We start from the raw sequence: 19,408 nt of genomic DNA, 5'->3' as shown, positions 1-19,408 counted from the left end.
TTGGGGTCCCTGCTCTCCCCTTTTCTCCTCGTTCTCCCTCTCCCTTTTCTCTTTCTCCTTTTGGGTCCCTGCTCTCCCCTTTCCCTTCCCCTTTGCCCCCTTCTCCCCCCTCCCTCCCTCCCCCCTCCCAGCCTGGGTCCCAGACCATGGCCTTAGGCTCCTCGCGGCTGCTGCCCCTGCTCCTGCTCACCGCTTGCTCACCCCTCGCCGGGACCCTCAGGGCAGGAGATGGGACTCAAGTCCCGAAAGGCAGCAGCGGCGGGGGCAGGAGGAGGGAGAGCCCCCAGCCCCTCTCCCGCTGCTGCTGCTGCTCCTGGCCGGGGCTCAGTGGTGGTCGTTGAGGGGGCATCAGGGGCGGCCTCGGGAGGGGGAACCAGGGGTGAGCAGGAAAGGAAGGCGCCCCTCTCTTTGGCGGGGGATCTGGAGCAAGGGGCCGACAAGGACGGGGCCCTCCTCTTGGAAGGGGCCCTGGGGGCCGAGGAGGAAGAAGAGGAGGAGGAGGAAGAGGGGGTCCTCCGGAGGACGGGGCCCCAAGGGCTGGGTCTCCTGGCCAAGAGCCCCCTCAGCCGCCGCCCGGCCCCCAGGAACCAGCTCCAGTACCGGCGGAGCCAGACCCTCATCTACGACGCCCTGGAGAGGCCCAGAGGATGGGCCCTGCTCTACCACGCCTTCGTGTGAGTCCGGGGCCCGGGATCCAGGGGGAGGAAGGGGGGGCAGGCTCCTGTCTTGGGCTGCATCCACACTGGAGAAATAACCCGGTTTGGCACCGCTTGGACTCTTGTCTGGCTCAAGGCTTTGGAATTCTGGGGGTTGGAGTATGTTGTGGGCCACAACATACTCCAACTTCCAGAATTCCATAGCCTTGAGCCAGGGCAGTTAAAGCCATTTTTAGGATGCCCAGGTAGACTCCAAGGTACTACAGGATCCCTTGCCATGCCATCTTTTTAAAGGAAGTACAGTCTGAAAAGGGGCATACAATTTGTTTAGCACACCATCTCAGAGGGGCTACAGGTTCCTTTTGCATACCATTTTTTAAAAGGATGCAGTTAAGTCTCAAGATCCCTTTCCACCCCCCACCCCCCCTTTTCAAAAGGATGCCCAGTTGGTCTCCAAAGGTGCTACTAGTCCCCTTTGCTTGCCCTTTGTTTAGGAGGCACAGTTAGTGCAAATGGTCAGGTGGGTTCCAAGGTGCTACAGGATCCCTTTACACACCATTCTCTTTTTAAAAGGATGCACAGTTAGTCTCAGAGGTGTAACAGGTCCTCTTTGCATGCCATTTTTTTTTAGGACGTGCAAAGTTTGGTGCAAAGGTAGGCTTAAAGGTGCCACAAGGTCCTTTTGGGTACCATTTTCAAAGAGTGGACTGTTAGTGTAAATGGACAGGTAGTCTCCAAGGTGAGACAACAAGATCCCTTTCCATAGCATTTTTTAAGGAAACACAGTCTTGAAAGCTGCTCCAAGATCCCTTTGCATACATTCTCAAAGGTGCTCCAAGATTCCTTTGATCCCCCGTTTTTTAAAGATGTATAGTTGGTCTCAAAAGGTGCTACAAGTCCTCTTTGCATGCCATTTGTTTAGGAGGTACAGTTAGTCTCAGAGGCGTTACAAGTCCTTAGTTTTTTTTGTGGGGTTTTCAGGCTATGTGGCCATGTTCTAGCAGAGTTTCTTTCTGACGTTTCGCCAGCATCTGTGGCCTTCGACTTTATGTTACAAGTCCTCTTTGCATACCACTTTTTAGGATCCACAGTTAGTGCAAATGCACAGTTGGTCTCCAAGGTGCTACAAGACCCCCCTGCAGACCATTTTTTAGGGCTGTTAAAACATTACAAACAACACAGTATCTTACAGTCTCTGGAATCCTTTTTCTTCTTCCAGAAGCCATATCCAAAATATCTGGCTTTTTTGGAAAGGGAGGAACTGTTTCCCTCTGGCTTCAGCCTGAAGGTCCTAGTCCTCAGTGATGGCTGGTGACTTCCATGTCAATGGGGGCCATGAAACTATCCTATGTATCACTCTAAACTTTGAAAGAGCTGTCCAAGGTGCTGAACCCAGAATAGGCTCAGGAGTCCCTGTCAATGGACTCTGGGCATGAATGAGTCTGAACTTTAAAGGCGTCCTCCAAGTTTCTGAATACTGTCTTCAGAATAGTATCCTTTTGGACTCACACCCAGAATGGATTCACTCCCCAGCTGACCTCAGACACCTTGGGATTCTGGAGAAGCTGAAAGCCTTCCTTGTTTGAAATATTTGAACAATCTTAAAATAAAGGTGTTGTAGATATTGGAATGGAGAGCTCTGCTGGTCTGGCCCCATTTTGCACATTACGGGGCTGTGTGAATGTACCGAACAGGGAACTGTTGTTGATCCCGGCTCTCTGAACAAGACTGTTGCTCAGAGACACAGATCTTCAGACCCATCTTGGCTGCCTTGGCGCTTTATGCTTGAAACATCACAAGGGAATGTGCTGCTGGAGAAGGCTGGGTCAGATGTGGTGTCCTACATGCATCTGTCTCACAATGTGGTTGTGACTGACAAGCCATGAATGCCTTTCAAGGAATACTGCCTGAGCGTTGGCTCTTCTGAGGGCTGCTTCGAAGAAAGTGTTGTGTTTTTGTAGCCTAGGGAGCGCATACAAAAGGGAAATGCATTCAGAGCACTGAATTCTTGCAAAACCTGAAATCACGATTTATGAGCACAAACATTGCAAAACCTCTGAAAAATTAAATGGGAGGAAAAAACACTAATAGGAATTTTCTTTGGAGTAGCAGTGCGGTGTTAAAGGTGCGGTGTTAAAGGTAGTAGATGATTTGCTCATCCACCCTTCCAGTTCTTTCCACTCATCTCCTTTTCTTGCAAGGGGAAAGTTGCCAAGATGATGGATTGATGTGCTTTGTTGTAGTAGAATGTAGTGTTATTTACCTCCGAAATAGCGAGCCTTTGAGAGATTTACAGGTGCAAGATGGGAAGCTTGTGATAACGTCATGTTATCTTGGTCACATGTAAGAGAACATGTTTTGCTGAAAGTCTAAAGCACTCAAGGTGTTGGGGAGAATTTGCCATAGAAACAGCCGTGTTTTCTGATCCGTGAGCCTCGGTAGGAGCCTTGTGGAAACTTTTTGTCAGCAGGAAAAAAAGAAACGCATGGAGAATTTCTCCGGGAACAACCTTTGAACATAATGACAATAGCAACATCAGTTCCTTTGCTGCTTTCAGAATCAACAGTGGAAAGACATGTTTTCTCGGCTCTGCCCTTTTGGTTGTTTATGACATCAAATATGTTCAAAATGTGGTCTTAGCTCAGCTCAAAGAGCCCCACCTAATTATAAAATGTTCATACTGTATTTGTTTTTAAAATGAGACACTGACCATTCTCAGTTCTCCATTTAAAAATGTAGATGAATTAAGTTTGCTTTAAAAAAAGGTATGATGCTTTTTAAAAACTATAGATCAAATTAAGAGTACTTTTAGGTCAGTGTCTGATTTCTGAAAAAAGCCTACTAAATGCAAACAGGACACAGAAGTTGTGCTCTTTCTATCCATTACTTCTAGGTATACTGCACTTGTATATGGATGTTCACCTGATATTGTGGCTAATGAATATTCTGCCAGTGAGCGGTATCTCCATCTGACATTTGTAGTTGTACTATGCTGTATATGGAGGTTTTCTATGATATCAGAGGCCATTGATTATCTGCCAGGCATTTATAGTTACTAAAATGAAACATTTTTGTATGTTTTGCTGAATATTTGAGGCTGCAGTGTGCAGAATTTGGGATGAAATGACCTGAAACAAAGACTTTTAGCATGGTTAAGAAGCCTGTGGTCTGCCATAAGTTGATCCGGGTGTCTTGTGGTCATAACAAGTCTGTGGGAAGATAAATTGTTGGTGTGTTACAACTGGCTGTTTACCCTCAAGCCAGCCTGAAATAGCCTTAAGAGAAGAGAAATATCTGTCTCTTGAAGTGAAAGGATCAGATGCTAAAAGATGCAATATCTGGTGTATAAAGGAGGGCAGGGAAAGGAATTCACTGTGTGGAAGTTAAAGTAGACTGAATCAAAATGAGAAATGATTTTGAGCAGCAAAGGTGACTCATCTGCGCAACAGACAATTAAAGGGATGTGGTTGATTCTGTGTTGCTCATCTTCCCAGCAAGTCTAGATGCTTCTTAAAGAAGCGAGGATAAAGTGAATGTAGAGTGTGGTGTGAAAAAAAACAGCATCCTGAAAAACAGCACAAGTGTCTAGACCTTAAGGTCTCTGAAGATAGGTTTGAAAGGATGTGGAGAATGCCTGGTGATATAGCGGGTAGCCCTAAGCAAATATTCCAGTGTGTTTTGGTGCTTTCCATAGTTTTGACCTTCTCAATAGCAGTCAGGAGCAGATCACAGTATATCAAATATGCTAATTTTGGTCAGCTGGATAAGATATAAATGTTGAAGAATTCAGTTTTCATACATGAATGAGAGAGTTGGTCTTGACCACAGCGATATTCTGTTAAGGGCTTTTGGTTACTGGGGGTGTCTAAAATTTGAGATTGGTTGCAAGCTTTTGTAGATGTACCTGTCAAAAAACAGGAGAGCTGCCACCAGGGCTGCTACTACATTGTAGAATTAATGCCGTTTGACACTTCTTAAACTGTCATGGCTCTGTTCTATGGAATCCTGGGATTTGTAGTTTGCTGTGGCTCCAGAGTTCTCTGACAGAAAAGGCGAGATACTTCACAAAATGAGAAATCCCAGAATTCTGTAGCATTGAGCCATGGGAGTTAAAGTGGTGTCAAATGGCATTAATTCTGCAATGTGGCAGCAGCCCAGGTTTCCTGGAACCTGTTCCTGTTAAAGGCAGTGCAACTTTGGCCCCTGTGATCGGCAAGCATTGTGCCAACCCTGGGTTGTCCAGGTCTGATATCCATTTTAAGAGCCCCATCTTCTGCCCTGCCTTGTTGACCAGGTTCTATCTGATTCATAAGATGTGCTGTCATGAAAGACTAGATTTCAGTTTGGCTTTCTGTGAGGACAACTGGGTGCTACTCACATTTTGTGGTGGTTTCAGGGTTTGTTTTTTGTTATTACTACTTAGTTTTGTAGTTCAAGCTAGATTCTTCCCCCCCAACACACATGTTGTTCACATGGAAAAATGGCAGGCAGGCATATGTTTAAAACAGTTGTTGCTGTTGTTGTTGGTATTGTTCTGCTAAGAGGTTGGGGAAGAGTCTTCTTTACTGTGGCTCCCTGCTTATGGAATCCACCTCTTGCCAAGACTGCTTGATACCAAAGTTGTTGTTGTTTTATTATTATTATTATTATTATTATTATTAAGCTTTATTTATGAAGCGCTGTAGATGTACACATAGATGTTGGCTTCATCTAGGTACCAAAGTTAAAAAAAAAAGGTTTTTCTTATTAAAGACTTTGGGGCATAGTTGTTTTTTTTTTTAAATGTACATGTTCATTGTGGTTGTTATTGGCTTCAGGTCATCTCTGTGCTTGTCTGCATGGGTGATTTACTGTGCCCTGTTTACATGATGCAGGGCCAAAATCCTAAATTGGGTCTGGACTGTCTTCACAATGCCTGGACCCAATTCAGGGCTTTGTGCCCCCCCCCCAAAAAAAAACAACAATCTGGATTTAAATAACCCACCGTTTGCTCCGAGTTTTCTGCTCTCTTTGCAGTGACAATGATGGCTGTTTCACTTGTGGTCCCTGCAAGCTGCCTGACACTGGCATTCTGGGCACAAGTCATTCTGAGGTTAGAGCAAAGCAGTCGGTGTTGATAACATGGCTGGTGCCTCATTCTGACCTCAGCAGCAGCTCTGGGCAATGAACAGGGACAGTGTGAGAAGGTAGCTGTCCATTGCTCATTGAAGAGTTGAAAACCTGCAGCAGAGAGAGCAGGTTGGGGTGGGTGGGTGGGTGGAATTCAGGGCCAGAATACTCCAGGAGCACACAGAATAATGTGGCAAGTGAAGACACAGCCTCCATCTTAAGGTGATCTTATCATAGGGTTTTGTTGGCAATTGCCTTCCTCTGAGGCTGAGAGTGTGTGATTTGCCCAAGGTCACGCACTGGGTTTCCATAGCTGAGCAAGGATTCAAACACTCACCTCCTGTCATCCTGGTCCAGCACTCAAAGCACTATATCATGCTGGCTCTAAGTGTATCTGTGCATGCTTTTGGCTGGTTTTTTTGCCTTTTCCCATCATTCACATGTTTTTTTAGCACAACTATGCAAATGATATCATTCACACATTCTGGGTTTGTTATTCACACCATGGAACCGCATCTGTGTGCATCTTTGCAAGTTCAGTTGCTCACACGTGCCAGCATTTAAATATAGATGGCATTGATGATGAGAATGTATTTGAAGCACATTCAAGGCTTGTAGAGTTTTGTCCTGGTTTATCCCGGGTGTATTTGCATTGATTGTTCACACAGCCCAGAATCCAAATCTTTTAGAAAAACTTGGAAAAAAATCTGACATCGAATGGCCCTGCTTAAGTGGGGGGTTTGGCAGCGTGACCCCCAGATGCATTCAAAATGCATGTGAACAACAAAGATTCAGGCCAGATTTTACCTGGCGTATTTTCACTGTCTGAAAAACAGATCACCCTGGTGCTCTGTTTAATATGATGTGATCTTCATTAATCAATTTTATTGTTTTTAGTCTGAAATTGTTTAAATTGCTTAAATTGTTCTAATTGTATGCTCCCCAGAAATTTCACAATGCAGAGTGGAATAGAAATGGTTAAACAGATAAGTAGAAGTGCCAGTGGATTATTGTGAATCTAATGGCTGAGCCAATTTTGGCACTGCAAATTGATGAGGCAGCAGGAATAGACAGATACTTTTGTTCCTGAATGAAGGCATATTCATAACTGAATGGCTGACATACAGTAGACGTGAATTAGTGACTTTGATGGAGAAGCTGTCACTGGTGCAGGATTTTAAGCAAGGTGCAAGGCATGCTGTTTTTGTTCTTTTGTTTTTTTCACATAGGATGTGAGATGATGCATTTGTTCAGGTGGAAAATCTGCTTTTTAAAAAAATCTCAGGATTAAGGTACAGGGGGTCTCTCAGGATATGCTTTCTCAGTTTAGAAATATATTTATAGCAATGGCAGTTAGTAATTCCTGTGTTATTGGAATAGTGAATCTGCTGTGGGTTTTAACCTAGACTTGAAAGATACTACAAGTTGAGTCTCCCTTATCTGAAATGCTTGTGATCAGATGTGTTATGGATTTTGGATTCCCTCCACCCCAGATTTTGGAATATTTGCTTATAGATCAGATATCTTGGAGGTGGGACCCAAGTCTAAACATGAGGTTCATTTATATGTTATATACACCTTATAAACATAATTTGTAGATAATTTTATACATAATATTTTTAATAATTTGTTGACTGAAACAAAAGTTGGGTACATGAAACCTCAGAAAACAAAGGGGCCACTATCTCAGCCACCCATGTGGACAATTTAGGATTTTGGAGTTTTTTGGATTTTGGAATTCTTGATAAGGAATACTCAACGTGCATGAATTTTGTTTGAACTTACATCTTAGTTCCTATAATGGAAGAAACATGGGATTTTAAATGCATAGATAAACCTGAAGTGAATCCCCCTCCCCCCCCAATCCACTGCCTCTCATTTGTAGTATTAGAAATGAGAGCTTGCGGTCTTTTATTGTCAGTCCAACTCTGGTTCCCTTTCTTTCTCCTTTCATAATTTGGGATTTGCAAGGAGGGCAAGATTTCTTGCAATTGTTAAATGAATGGGAGTCAGAAAGCAGCATCTGTTTCCTGAAAGCTATTCAGATCTTTACTAGTAGAAGCCAATCTATCTTCAACATGCCATGGTCCTTGGTTCTATCTGGTCATCTTAGTATTATCCATGGTCCCAGTCTTGTGGTATTAGAATAATATACAGCTGAGATCTATCTGAAGAAACTGTATCTATATGAGCCTACCCAGATTCTGAGATCTTTCCTTCTTTTGGTCCCCATTCCTTCACAGGCACATCTGGTAGGAACATAGGAGAGAGCCTTCTTGGTGGCTGCTCCCAACCTGGGAGACTCCCTCCCTAAGTAAGCTAGGATGTCCCCATTTGCAGACCTTACAATAGCAAGTGAAAATGTTTCTGCTCTGAGAACCATTTAGGAATGGACAGCAAGGACAAGGGATTTTAACAGTGTGAAGTTTTACTGTTTTATGGATTTGTTTTCCATGGTGTTAATTCTACTGATAGTTTAATTGCTTTTTCACTAACATAAACCTTTTGTATGTTTTTGCCCATGTCTTGGTATATGTTTTTATTTACATTCACTTTAATTTTTGTTAAGCACCTTGAGTCCCAAGTTCAGGGGAAAAAAGTATAACAGAAATGAATCCATGATGTGTATTGTGATGGCAGTGATGATGGTCACAGTGAGCCTAATGGGGACATATAGAATCATAGAGTTGAAAGGGGGCTCATGGTCCATAGAATCCAACTTTCTGCTCAGTGCAGGATCTCCAGCTAGAGCACCCTCAGCAAGTGGCTGTCTAGACTCTTTTTGAAGATGTTTGAAGAAGGAGACTCCACTACCTCTTTTGGTTACATTGCTAAACTGCCCTTACCATCAAGATGTTTCTTCTAATGTACCCTCCTGTAACACCTGCATCCTCAAAGTGTGTATGTATTTGTCCATTGCAGGGCCTGCATGTGGGAAAAGGATGGCAAAGATGGTTTGTTTCTTGCATCTGTTGGTGTTCGTAGGAACTCAAACTCTCTGCTCTAGCCCTCCTGGAACATTGCTCAGGCTTCCAGTCATGTAGCCGCTATGTACTGCACAATCCTGCTGCATTAGCAAAGGCCCTTTTAGCTGGGTTTATTTAGTTCAGGTTTTAATTATTGATGCTAATACTTCATGTTGCACTAATAAATATTCGCCAGTGTACTTTGTAAAAGTAATGAAGTCTTGGCCATTTGAGACCTCACCACACAGTTTCTGCTATTAAATCTTTGCTGCAAGGCAGCCTGTGGATTGTGGTGTGTGTGATATCAGGCATTCTCTGGTTGGGGAAATGTTACTATTTGGAGTGCAACTTCTAGAACATAGAATACTGTTTTATGTCCTATCATATAATGTGTCCATTTAGCCCAGTACTGTCTGTGGGCATTGCTTTGAGAAGTTATTATTTGGGAGTTACAACTCCCAGAAGCCTAGAAATGAGCTGCTTGTGTCTCTGTATACAGTTCGCCCTCCGTTTTCACAGAGAATCCATTCCAGACCCCTCCCCCCATGAAAATGGAGGCTTGCACATATTCAAGCCTCATAGTGTGCGCCAGGCATGCAAACCATTGGAAATAGTGGAGGTCACCCCTCTGCAGATATTTGAGGGCAGATCCCAGATCTGCGAGTTAGGAGGGGCGACTGTATACTTTTAATGCACTCACATCAAGAAATAACTTCTTGTAGCTCTGGATATTTAGAAATGTTTTCCATGTGATGTCCAAGAGACACATTTAGGGGTGCTGCAGAGGTTAAGCAGTTCCTAGTTGAGAGCTGAGTAACTTTTGCAGGTCTGAGGGCCTTTTTCTGCTCCTGGAACCATATGAGGGCCACATGGACTGCCAGAAAACAAAGAAGCAGAAAATGCTTGGAAGTCCCCTTCTGAACCAGTGTTTTTAAAATGTTACACAGTGCAGCAGGGTCCTATAATCTTCAAAAGTTGAGTTGCCATTTCTGGAGGCTTTTAGAAGAGGCAATTGACCTTTTGGGGGCCCAGTAAATGGGAAGACTAGAGAATCTGGAGAGGTTGAGGGCCACAAAAAGCATCCCAGAGGACACACCCACTGTGCCCACTCCTGCCTTTTTTGCATCTCTTTCTGCATCCCTTTCACCTCTGGCCCTAATCTTCTGGGAAAGACAATCATTTCCACTATGTTTTCTTGGGGATAGTGACTCTTCTGTCTGCCAGACCTTTTGCTTAGAGGCTAAGTTATGGAGGGAGAGTATCAGGGCATTACCTCCCAAATAAGAATTCTGTCCCCCACTCCAATTTGATTTTCCTTCAGTCTTCAAATTTCTGGCACTGCTGTAACTTAAAACTTCAATTGAGCATTTAGAAATGCAGTTTAGGCATCTGAAGAAAAGGGTCAGGTCACTACCAAGGGAATGCAATGTTTCACTCTCTGCAATGACAGAAAGTTGGAGGTGGGAGGAAAGATTATTTGTGGGGGAGAATACTTTTTTTTTTGGTGGGGTGTCAGTGACTTTATTTTGCCCATGTGACTTCTGTGATGATGTTGGATTGAGGTGAGCTTGCTGCTACAACGAGGGGGGATTTTTTAGATTAAAATGGCCCCTATCATGACTGAAACAGTGTTTCTCTACCTTGTGTGCCATTTGTGCTCTGTGGTGCTTCCTTGCAAGTGGATTCTTGGGGGCTAGAGGTCTGAGCTACCACAGGGTTTATCAGATTGAACACAGGACAGAGCTCCTGTAGCTTTAAGTGTTAGCAGAGCCATTGGTGTGAGACAGTGTGGTGTAGTGGTGTTGGGGTGTGAGTATAATAGCAAAAAATGACAGCAGAGGTTTGAGGAAATTAACAAAACTTTACTTAACAGAAGTCTCAAAAACTGAAGCAAAACAATATGAATGGCATAGTACAAAATCCTGATAGCAGCATGCATACATTGCCATGAGGACAGCATGGAGAGCAGGATTCAATGAATGCTCCCAAGACCCAGTAGATACACCAGGCAATTATACCTTTGTAATTAATTAACACAATCACCTGGTTTACTTGGTTCATTACCATGGTCTACACCTGTCTGCTCACTAGATTCTCATCCAGTCACAACTTAGTACCTGGACAAGTGGTTTGGGAGCTGGACATTTACTCTGGAGATCAGAATTTGAATCCCTGTTCAGCCATGGAGACCCACTGAGGAGACCCCTTCAGTAAGTCTTGACCTCAGAGGGATGCAAAGGCAACCCCCTTCTGAACAAAGCCTGCCAAGAAAACCCCATGATAGGTTCACCTTAGCATCACCATTAGTTGGAAATGATGTGAAGGCACACAACCACAAGATCATTTGGGCAGAACTGTGGCAGGTGTCCTCCACCTGCCCATAACAACTTACCTTTTAATTGCTACAACTCCCCCTCCCAGCACATTTATTGGCTTGCAATGGGTGGGAATGGAGCAGCATCCATCTCTGTTCTGTAGCTGGAGGTGATGTTACTGCTATGTATCCAGCTATAGCTATGGGTAGAGCTGGGGTATGCTTGCTTGGGTGCAAGAAACCAGGAGTCTGGGTTTGGATACATGCTTTCAATTTTTAGTTTGTGTACCCATTCATGTGACTGAGGAAGATGCAACTGGATGTGTGCACTAGTACACCGTTTTTCACAATGAACCAGGGTAGCTCAGCTTTAACTATTATGTGACAACTCAGAGCAATGTGCAAGTTGGCAACACAGAGCTCTACCCCAGAAAGTTGAAGCAGATCAGGCACAGAACAGAAAGGCCCAGTTTTGTTTTGTGGTGGACTTTGTGTCATGTACATCCTCCGCCTTCCTAGTAGTTTATCCTTATCCATTAAACAAACCATCTGGTTTTGGCTCCCTTGTGAAGTTTTTGCAGACATAAAACAACAAAGAGTCAATAGAGCATCTGATCTCTTTCCAGCTGTCTCTCCAAAATATTCTAATATCCCACCTCGTTTATAGTCCTTTATTCCCTCTTTGGCCACAAAGGTTCCAGGTTTTGAAAAAAGCTTATGACATTACATTGCATTCCTCTCCTTTTCCCTGCTGTCTGTCTGCTCCAAGAGATACAGCTGACAGTCTCTTTGTTATGCATATAGCTTTTCTAATCTACTATGTTGTAACTGTATAAATATAGTTTATATCTTGGAACTGAGTCTGCCATTCCTCACACAGTTACCATCTGCAATTGATTTTCAGTGTTTCTGTCCTCCCCACCTCTTCTTTCCCTAAATTCAAAATGTCTTCTTGATAATCTACTTGGTCAAGCCAGAACTGAACAGAGGTCCAGACTCACCAGAAATAGCATGTAGATTATTATTATTATTATTATTATTATTATTATTTAAAAATATTGACCTTCAGTATACATTTTGAAAGAAACGTACACTAGAAGACTGCTACCATCAATTCCTCTGATATCAATACATTCTTTTGTTATTCTTTAGATTTTGTAAATAAGTAAGGGATGAGCTTTCATTACATAGATGATAGAATTAATGTTAAAAGTAAAAGAAAAGATAAGGCATTTATAACATAACAAAAAAGAGCTGTTAGGAGGGAAGTTAATGATTGAAGTAGAGTGAATGTCTTTGTTGGGTGATAATGGTATACTGATGCTTCTTGATTTTTGTTTGTTCACAATGGATGTAGTAAAATTCAGCTAAAGACATTTTAAAAAGAAAGAAATATACAACAGAAGACTCCAACAATCAACTCCTGTAATATCAAACTGTAATTGAAAGCAAACCAGAAGTTGGAAAACCAAGAAACCAGGGCTGGGCAATCTCTGAACCTCCAGTTAATGGCTAAGATTCTGGCTTTCACATGTAGAGCATAACTCTCTGCATGCACAGTCCTGTACTTTTCCATCCCAACAGCTATAAAGACCTGGGAAAGTGGGTCTTTGGAGGGAGGATGACTCAGGGAGGCATCTCTATTGGGAATAGTGCCCTTCAACATGTTCACAATTGATTGGGAGCTAGGGTTGCCATACATCCGGACCTCCAAACCGGGAAAAATGTAGGACAAAATTTTCAAATGTAGGACACATTTTTTGTGTGTCCTACATTTGAATAGGGGAGGCTTTCCCTCGCCGCCTGGGCCCCAGGCCTCGCCGCAATCACGGCGGAGAGTGGAGCCCAAGCGGCAAGGGAATCCTCTGAGGAGGAACAGTGTGATGCGGCAGCTAAAAAGGCCAATGCTATTTTAGGCTGCATCAATAGAAGTATAGTGTCTAGATCAAGAGAAGTAATAGTGCCACTGTATTCTGCTCTGGTCAGGCCCCACCTAGAATATTGTGTCCAGTTCTGGGCGCCACAATTCAGAAAGGACATTGAGAAACTGGAGCGTGTCCAAAGGAGGGCGACAAAAATGGTGAAAGGTCTGGAAACCATGCCCTATGAGGAACGACTTAGGGAGCTGGGGATGTTTAGCCTGGAGAAAAGAAGGTTAAGAGGTGATATGATCGCCCTGTTTAAATATTTGAAGGGATGTCATATTGAAGAGGGAGCAAGCTTGTTTTCTGCTGCTCCAGAGAACAGGACCCGGAACAATGGATGCAAGCTACAGGAAAAGAGATTCCACCTGAACATTAGGAGGAACTTCCTGACAGTAAGGGCTGTTCGACAATGGAATGCACTCCCTCGGAGGGTGATAGAGTCTCCTTCCTTGGAGGTCTTTAAACAGAGGCTGGATGGCCATCTGTCAGGGATGCTTTGATTTGGATTTCCTGCATGGCAGGGGGTTGGACTGGATGGCCCTAGTGGTCTCTTCCAACTCTATGATTCTATGATTCTATGATTCTATGAGGCCAGGAAAGAGGGCGCGGGGCCGCTGGCGATCGCCAGGGCCTGCCCTCCTTCTTGGCCTCAGCGGAGGCCAGGAAAGAAGGCGCGGGGCCGCAGGGAGGCGGGGAGGGTGGTGCGGCCGCGCACAGGAGGCGCCGCCTCCCCCTTCGCCTCCTCCGCCCAAGGCCTCGCTGTCTTCCTCTTCCTCCGCCCGGCCATGCGAGGTGGAAGAGGAGGAGGGCAGCGAGGCCCCACGGGTTGCAGTGCAACCCCGCTGCAACCGGGCTTTTCCCGGTTTTTGGCGGCACCCGTGACGTGAGCGGGCAGGTGCCGCCAAAAGCGGGAAAAGCCCGGTTGCAGCCGGGTTATGGCAACCCTGTTGGGAGCTGGGGTGGGCAGTATGGTGGCCAGGTTTCCTGATGACACTCAATTATTTAAGGTGGTGAGAACAAACACTGATTGCAAAGTGGTCTGAAAATGAGGGAATAAACAAGAAAAAGACAGCTTAGATTTAGGACAAGCAAGTGTAAAGTGAAACAGAAAACTTCACCTGTACCCTAAAGGAACTGAGCTGGCTGCAATGGACCAAGGTCTCTTTTACACTGCCCTGTGTGGGCAGAGTGTTCACATCCTGCAACATATTGGCTCCATGTGTGCTCAAAAAAACTCTAGTTGTTGGTTCACAAACTCACAGCCATGCTTCAAACTTTATTTAACCTAAGTCACAAGTCCTGACACCCCAAATAAAACCCTCAGACAAAAGCGTTCTCCAGCTTCTTCACTGAGATTCCTCATCGAACTCTCCCATCCGACTGAAGCACTTCTCCAGGATTTCCACTTCAGCTTTATCTCTCTCTTCTGGTTTAGGACCCTGCTCCCACTATTCTGCCTTCGGGTCCCACCACTCTCCTTCCAGGATTTCTCCCTCTTACCATCGCCACTCCCCTTCATGGGGGTACCTAAAGTCTCCCTCCTCTTTAGGGTCGCGAAGTTTTACCTCTAGGTGTGGCCCAACTCTTAACAGCCTGTGCCTTTCCTGAGCAGAGTCACTGGGCGGCCTTCTCTCCCAGGACTCCTGATTACCTTCCCTGTCCCTGTTCCAACCGCCTCTCCACATCCAGTTCTTCCATGTCTTGACTTCCTCCCTGCATTCTCCTCTCCCTCACCTTTTATTTCCCTCCCCAAGGGCCTCGCCCCTCTTTCTTGGGCATCCCTAGGGTCCTCCCTTCCCTCCTGTTGCAGCTCTGCCTGACCAACCCTCTCCTCTCCCTCCTCTCCCTGAATACACACTGTTATAGCACACTGGTGCCGTTTTAAGTGCCTTGGCTCTCTCCTATTCAATTATTATTATTATTATTATTATTAACCTTTATTTATAAAGCGCTGTAAATTTATAAAGCGCTGTAAATTTATAAAGCGTTGTAAATCATGAGATTTGTAGTTTGGTAAGGTGTTAAGAATTCTTAACCAGAGAACTCTAGTGCCTTCTCAAATGCTATATTCCAGAATTCCATGTGATGGAACCATGACAGTTAAAATGGTTTTAATATTCTATAACTGTATAGTGTGAAAGAGACCCAAGAGATTGTAGGGCTTTTGGAATAAAATAATAATAGAATCACAGAATCTTAGAGCTGGAGGAGGTCACAAACTCTATCTTGTTCAACCCCTGCCACGCAGGAATATATGACTACTGAACTCCTGATAAATGCCTATCCAAACATTATTTAAAGTCCCTCAAAGAAGGAAAGTTAACCATCTCCTGAGGCAGTCTATTCTAATGTTGAGCAGTTTTTAGAGTAAAGACATTCTTTGTGATGTTTAGGTAGAATCTCTTTCCTTGTAATTCGACTCTATGGCTTTGTGTTCTGAAACAGCAGAAAACAAGTTTCTACATGATGTGCCTTCAGATATTTATAGATGGCTATCATGTCACCTCTTAGTCTTCTCTTCTCCAAGCTAAACATATCCAATCCCCTAAGTCATTCTTCATAAGGTTTGGTTTCCGAGACCTTGTTCCTCGTGGTATCCTCCTCTGGAGGTGTTCCAGCTTGTCAGTATCCTTCTTGAATTGTGATGCCCTAAAAATGGAAGGCCTAGGCCCCTTGCCAACAGCTGAGGTGCAGTGAAGTATTCCTCCTACAACAGAGAACTCTAGATCAGTGGTTCTCAACCTTCCTAATGCAACGACTCTTTAATATAGTTCTTCATGTTGTTGGGACCCCCAGCCATAAAATTATTTTCATGGCTACATGCAAATATGTGTTTTCCAATGGTCTTAGGTGACCCCTATGAAAGCGTTGCTTAACCCCCAAAGGGGTCCCGACCCACAGGTTGGGAACCACTGCTCTAGATGATTGTACGCTGCCTCATCTATTCTTGTTTATTTCCCTTGTCTTATGCCTGCAGTTGAGGCTGTTGTTGTTGTGTGCCTAAAAGACATTTCTGACTTATAAGCAATCCTAAGATGAACCTTTTATGAGGTTTTCTTGGTAAGAGTTGTTCAGAGGCGGGTTTGCTTTTCTCTGGGATTGAGAATGTATGACTTATCCAAGGCCATGCAGTGGGATTTCCATGGTTGAACAGAGTTTCAAACTCAGGTCTTCACTGTTGTAGTTCAATGCTCAAGCCACTACACCACACTGGCTTGCACCAATGGATCTGCTAACAATTATAGCTACAGGAGCCCTGTCCTATATTTAACCTGCTAACCCTTGTGGTAGCTCAGAGCTTTCAGCCTTCAAGCAAACACTGGTGAGGAAATACCACAGCACACAAAACACACTAGAAAGAGAAGTGCTGTCGGAGCATCTGTTGCTCTTCCTAGTGCTGGAATTAGGATTTGGGAGTCCTCTATGTCTGGGTCTCACTTGGCATGAAAACCCTGAGAGGAGAGAAACACAAACACCATCCCATAATTGTCCAATATAGACTGAGCTTTTTGAGCACATGTAGTGCTGTTGTAGGGGCTGGGAGTAGTGGAAAAAATGAGAAGGGAAGAGGAATAGGATGGAAACAAATGGAATGTATAGCAGATCCTGGATGAAGGCACGACTGTCTACCTGTTTGGAACCCTGAATCCCTCCCCTTATTTGAAGCCAATTAGAAGGCAGGATCTACAATTTATAACAGATGCAGAGATGTCTGCTTGCTTATTTTTAGGGCAGCAGCTGCAGAAGCGAATTTTGTGGTTGTTATCATTATCATTATCATCATAATTTCTTTCAGCCTGATGCTGTGCCACGAGTGACATAACATCATCATGTGACAGTCATGTGGGCTTATAAAAACTTGAACTCTGTATGGCTTTATTTGCAAGACTGGTTTAGAAAAAGACATACAATTATGTATACATCATGAAGGAGTCAAAAAGGATAGTTAGGTTAACTCTGTCCTGCAAGGGGGAAGCATCCACTTATCCTTCGGGTCCCCACACACCGAACTGACTTCTCAGCCACTTCAGAACACGAAGTGTTTTGAAACCACTATTTACATCTTGACCTGAAATGAAACCAGCCAGGCTTTTTCTTATGTAAGCCCATTAGCGATACATTACTAAGATGTTACAGTGATAAACTCAAAATGCCTGTGAATAAATACTCCTGATGTTTTTCTTTCTTTCTTTTGGAACATTATGTAGCATCACTTAGGACAAGGTTGGAAATCATTTGGCTCTCCTGATGTCAAGTAACCAAACATAGCCAATGATGAGAAATGCTGCAGTTTGCTATCCATCAATATGGGGAGAGCTGTATGGTTCCTATGCCAATAGAGAAGCTCCAATTTCCACATGATGTGTAGGGTTGTCTTGTTTTGTTGCAAGGGATAAGATGAGGCCAGTCAGCTGGGGCAAAGAGGAATCATGCATTGTCAACCAGGTGTGGAAACTCAAACCACTCAGTTCTCATCTGTTTTAAGCTGTTTCTGACTTAGGGCGGAAACCAACACTGTCATGGAGTTTTCTTGGCAAAATGTGTTCAGAGGAGGTTTGCCATTTCCTTTCCCTGAGGCTGAGAGCATGTGACTTGCCCAAGGTCACCCAGTGGATTTCATGGCCAAGTGGGGAATTGAACTTTAGCCTCACAGAATCAATGGCTCAGTACAGCTGAGATCCTACATCATAGATATACTGTAGTTATGAATGTGTAACCTGTGTTGTTCTCTCCTGGCATGACTCCTCAAACCTGCCTTAAATGCCAGCAGCCATGCTGAAGTCTGTTCTGCTGATGATCAGGGAGTTGTAGGATGACATTTTCAGCCCCCTCTCACCAGTGATCTATAGAGTGATGAGGACTTGTGACAGGTGTGCTGCTTCTGTTGTAACACTTCAGATCATTGGTGGGAGGGAGCTGGAAACCTTATCCTGCAATTCCCCAATAGCCAGCAGAACAGAGCTTTTTCACTTAGTGTGACTGTTGACTGTTATGATAGATTACTGGGGCGTGGGGAGGATATTTACGGTTGTGACAGTAGTGCCACAGTTGTGAATATGAATACCAACCACTGAGAATGCATAAATCTAACTCACACATTCAAAACTCCTCAACAGTCTACAGTTGTATTTTGCTTTTTCTCCATGTAGCTCAAGGTAGTGGGGTCACTAGGATTGTTATCAGCAGGTATGGTTAGCTCATGGTGTCACCTCATGGACCAGAAAGAGTTTTCAGCTGGCAGCAGCTGCAGCAATGGACTTCCTCTGCCTTGCCCGCCACCAGCCCAGTCAGACGTGGGAAGGGTTGCCAGGAGGTGATTGCAATGGCAGCATAGAGGACTGCGCCATCTTCCCTTTCCTGCTACTGCCTTACTCTGGCCAGACCTGGAAAGATCTAGGTCTGGCTAGGTGGCTGGCAGGTCAGGAAGGTGAGGCAGCAGGTGAGACAGGAGGGCAGACCAGGCTACTGCTGCCACTGCCGTCCAGCCACCCTTTCCAGGTCTGGTTGGGTGACTGGCAGATGGGTGGACGAGGCAGTGGGAGGGAAGAGAGGGCGATGCAATGATCTACAGTGGCAGTGTCCTCTTTCTCTCTTGCACCTCTCCCTGTCCCTTTTTGCAGAGGCATCCTAGCTGTCCACTCAGTGTGGTCCACATCCTCCACACATTGCTATTGACACCCCTAGCTCAAGGCAGTGCAGGTGGTTCTCTTTCTTTCTATTTTAACTTTGTGACATTCCTATGAGGCTACATTTTCGTATTGTTAACCACTTTTAGCTTCTTTATTTCTGGAAAGATGGGGTATACATTCAGAGAGTCAATAACATTTAATAACTGCAGAAATAATACACATCATATAATGTGTGCGGGTGGTGGTGGTGGTGGAAAGATAGAAAATGGGAGCCTCTATTATAGTTCCTTTTTTATGGGCATCTGACTTGTCCATCATTGGAACAGTTTTCTGAACTTCTATGAATTTTTTTTTTTAATGTTAGTCCTCCCCTCATAAAGCAAATCATACATTTTCCTCTGAGTTTGGAGAAGTTTCTTTTGGGGACTACAACTCCCATAATCCAAAGCCATGGATATAATAATAATAATAATAATAATAATAATAATAATACCTTTCCCAAACTGAATTTTTAAATTATTGCCTTTGTGTTGGACTTGGTATTGTACATTACCAGCAGAGCAAATGATGCACAGCGGTAAATAGCTTCTGGCATGAAATAAAATTAAAAGGGAGAGCATAGAATATTAATAACTTTAAACAGAGGTGGTGCAAAACACCATTAAATGTGCATCGCCTTCAATTTTGGTTTGAAACTATCTGTATAAGATGAGGAAGCATGTCCCTGGAAGGGAATACAACAAATTTCTTTGCCTGATTCACAATGAATCTCCCTTCCCCAAAATATTGGGACCAGAAGTGCTTGGGA

General features: G+C 44.1%; 1 protein-coding gene across 1 annotated transcript in view; it reads left to right on the top strand.

Moving 5' to 3' along the window:
• Positions 1–228: 228 nt before the first annotated feature.
• KCNQ3 (potassium voltage-gated channel subfamily Q member 3) overlaps positions 229–19,408 on the top strand; it is a 210,869-nt gene continuing 191,689 nt past the window's right edge. Inside the window, 1 exon segment of the mRNA XM_042464469.1 lies at positions 229–674. Coding sequence (XP_042320403.1) covers positions 229–674 — 446 coding nt within the window.

This window comes from Sceloporus undulatus, chromosome 4 (assembly GCF_019175285.1).
Source record: "Sceloporus undulatus isolate JIND9_A2432 ecotype Alabama chromosome 4, SceUnd_v1.1, whole genome shotgun sequence".
Taxonomy (NCBI): domain Eukaryota; kingdom Metazoa; phylum Chordata; class Lepidosauria; order Squamata; family Phrynosomatidae; genus Sceloporus; species Sceloporus undulatus.
Note: the sequence above shows the minus strand (reverse complement) of the source record. Positions and strands in the feature narration are given on the sequence as shown.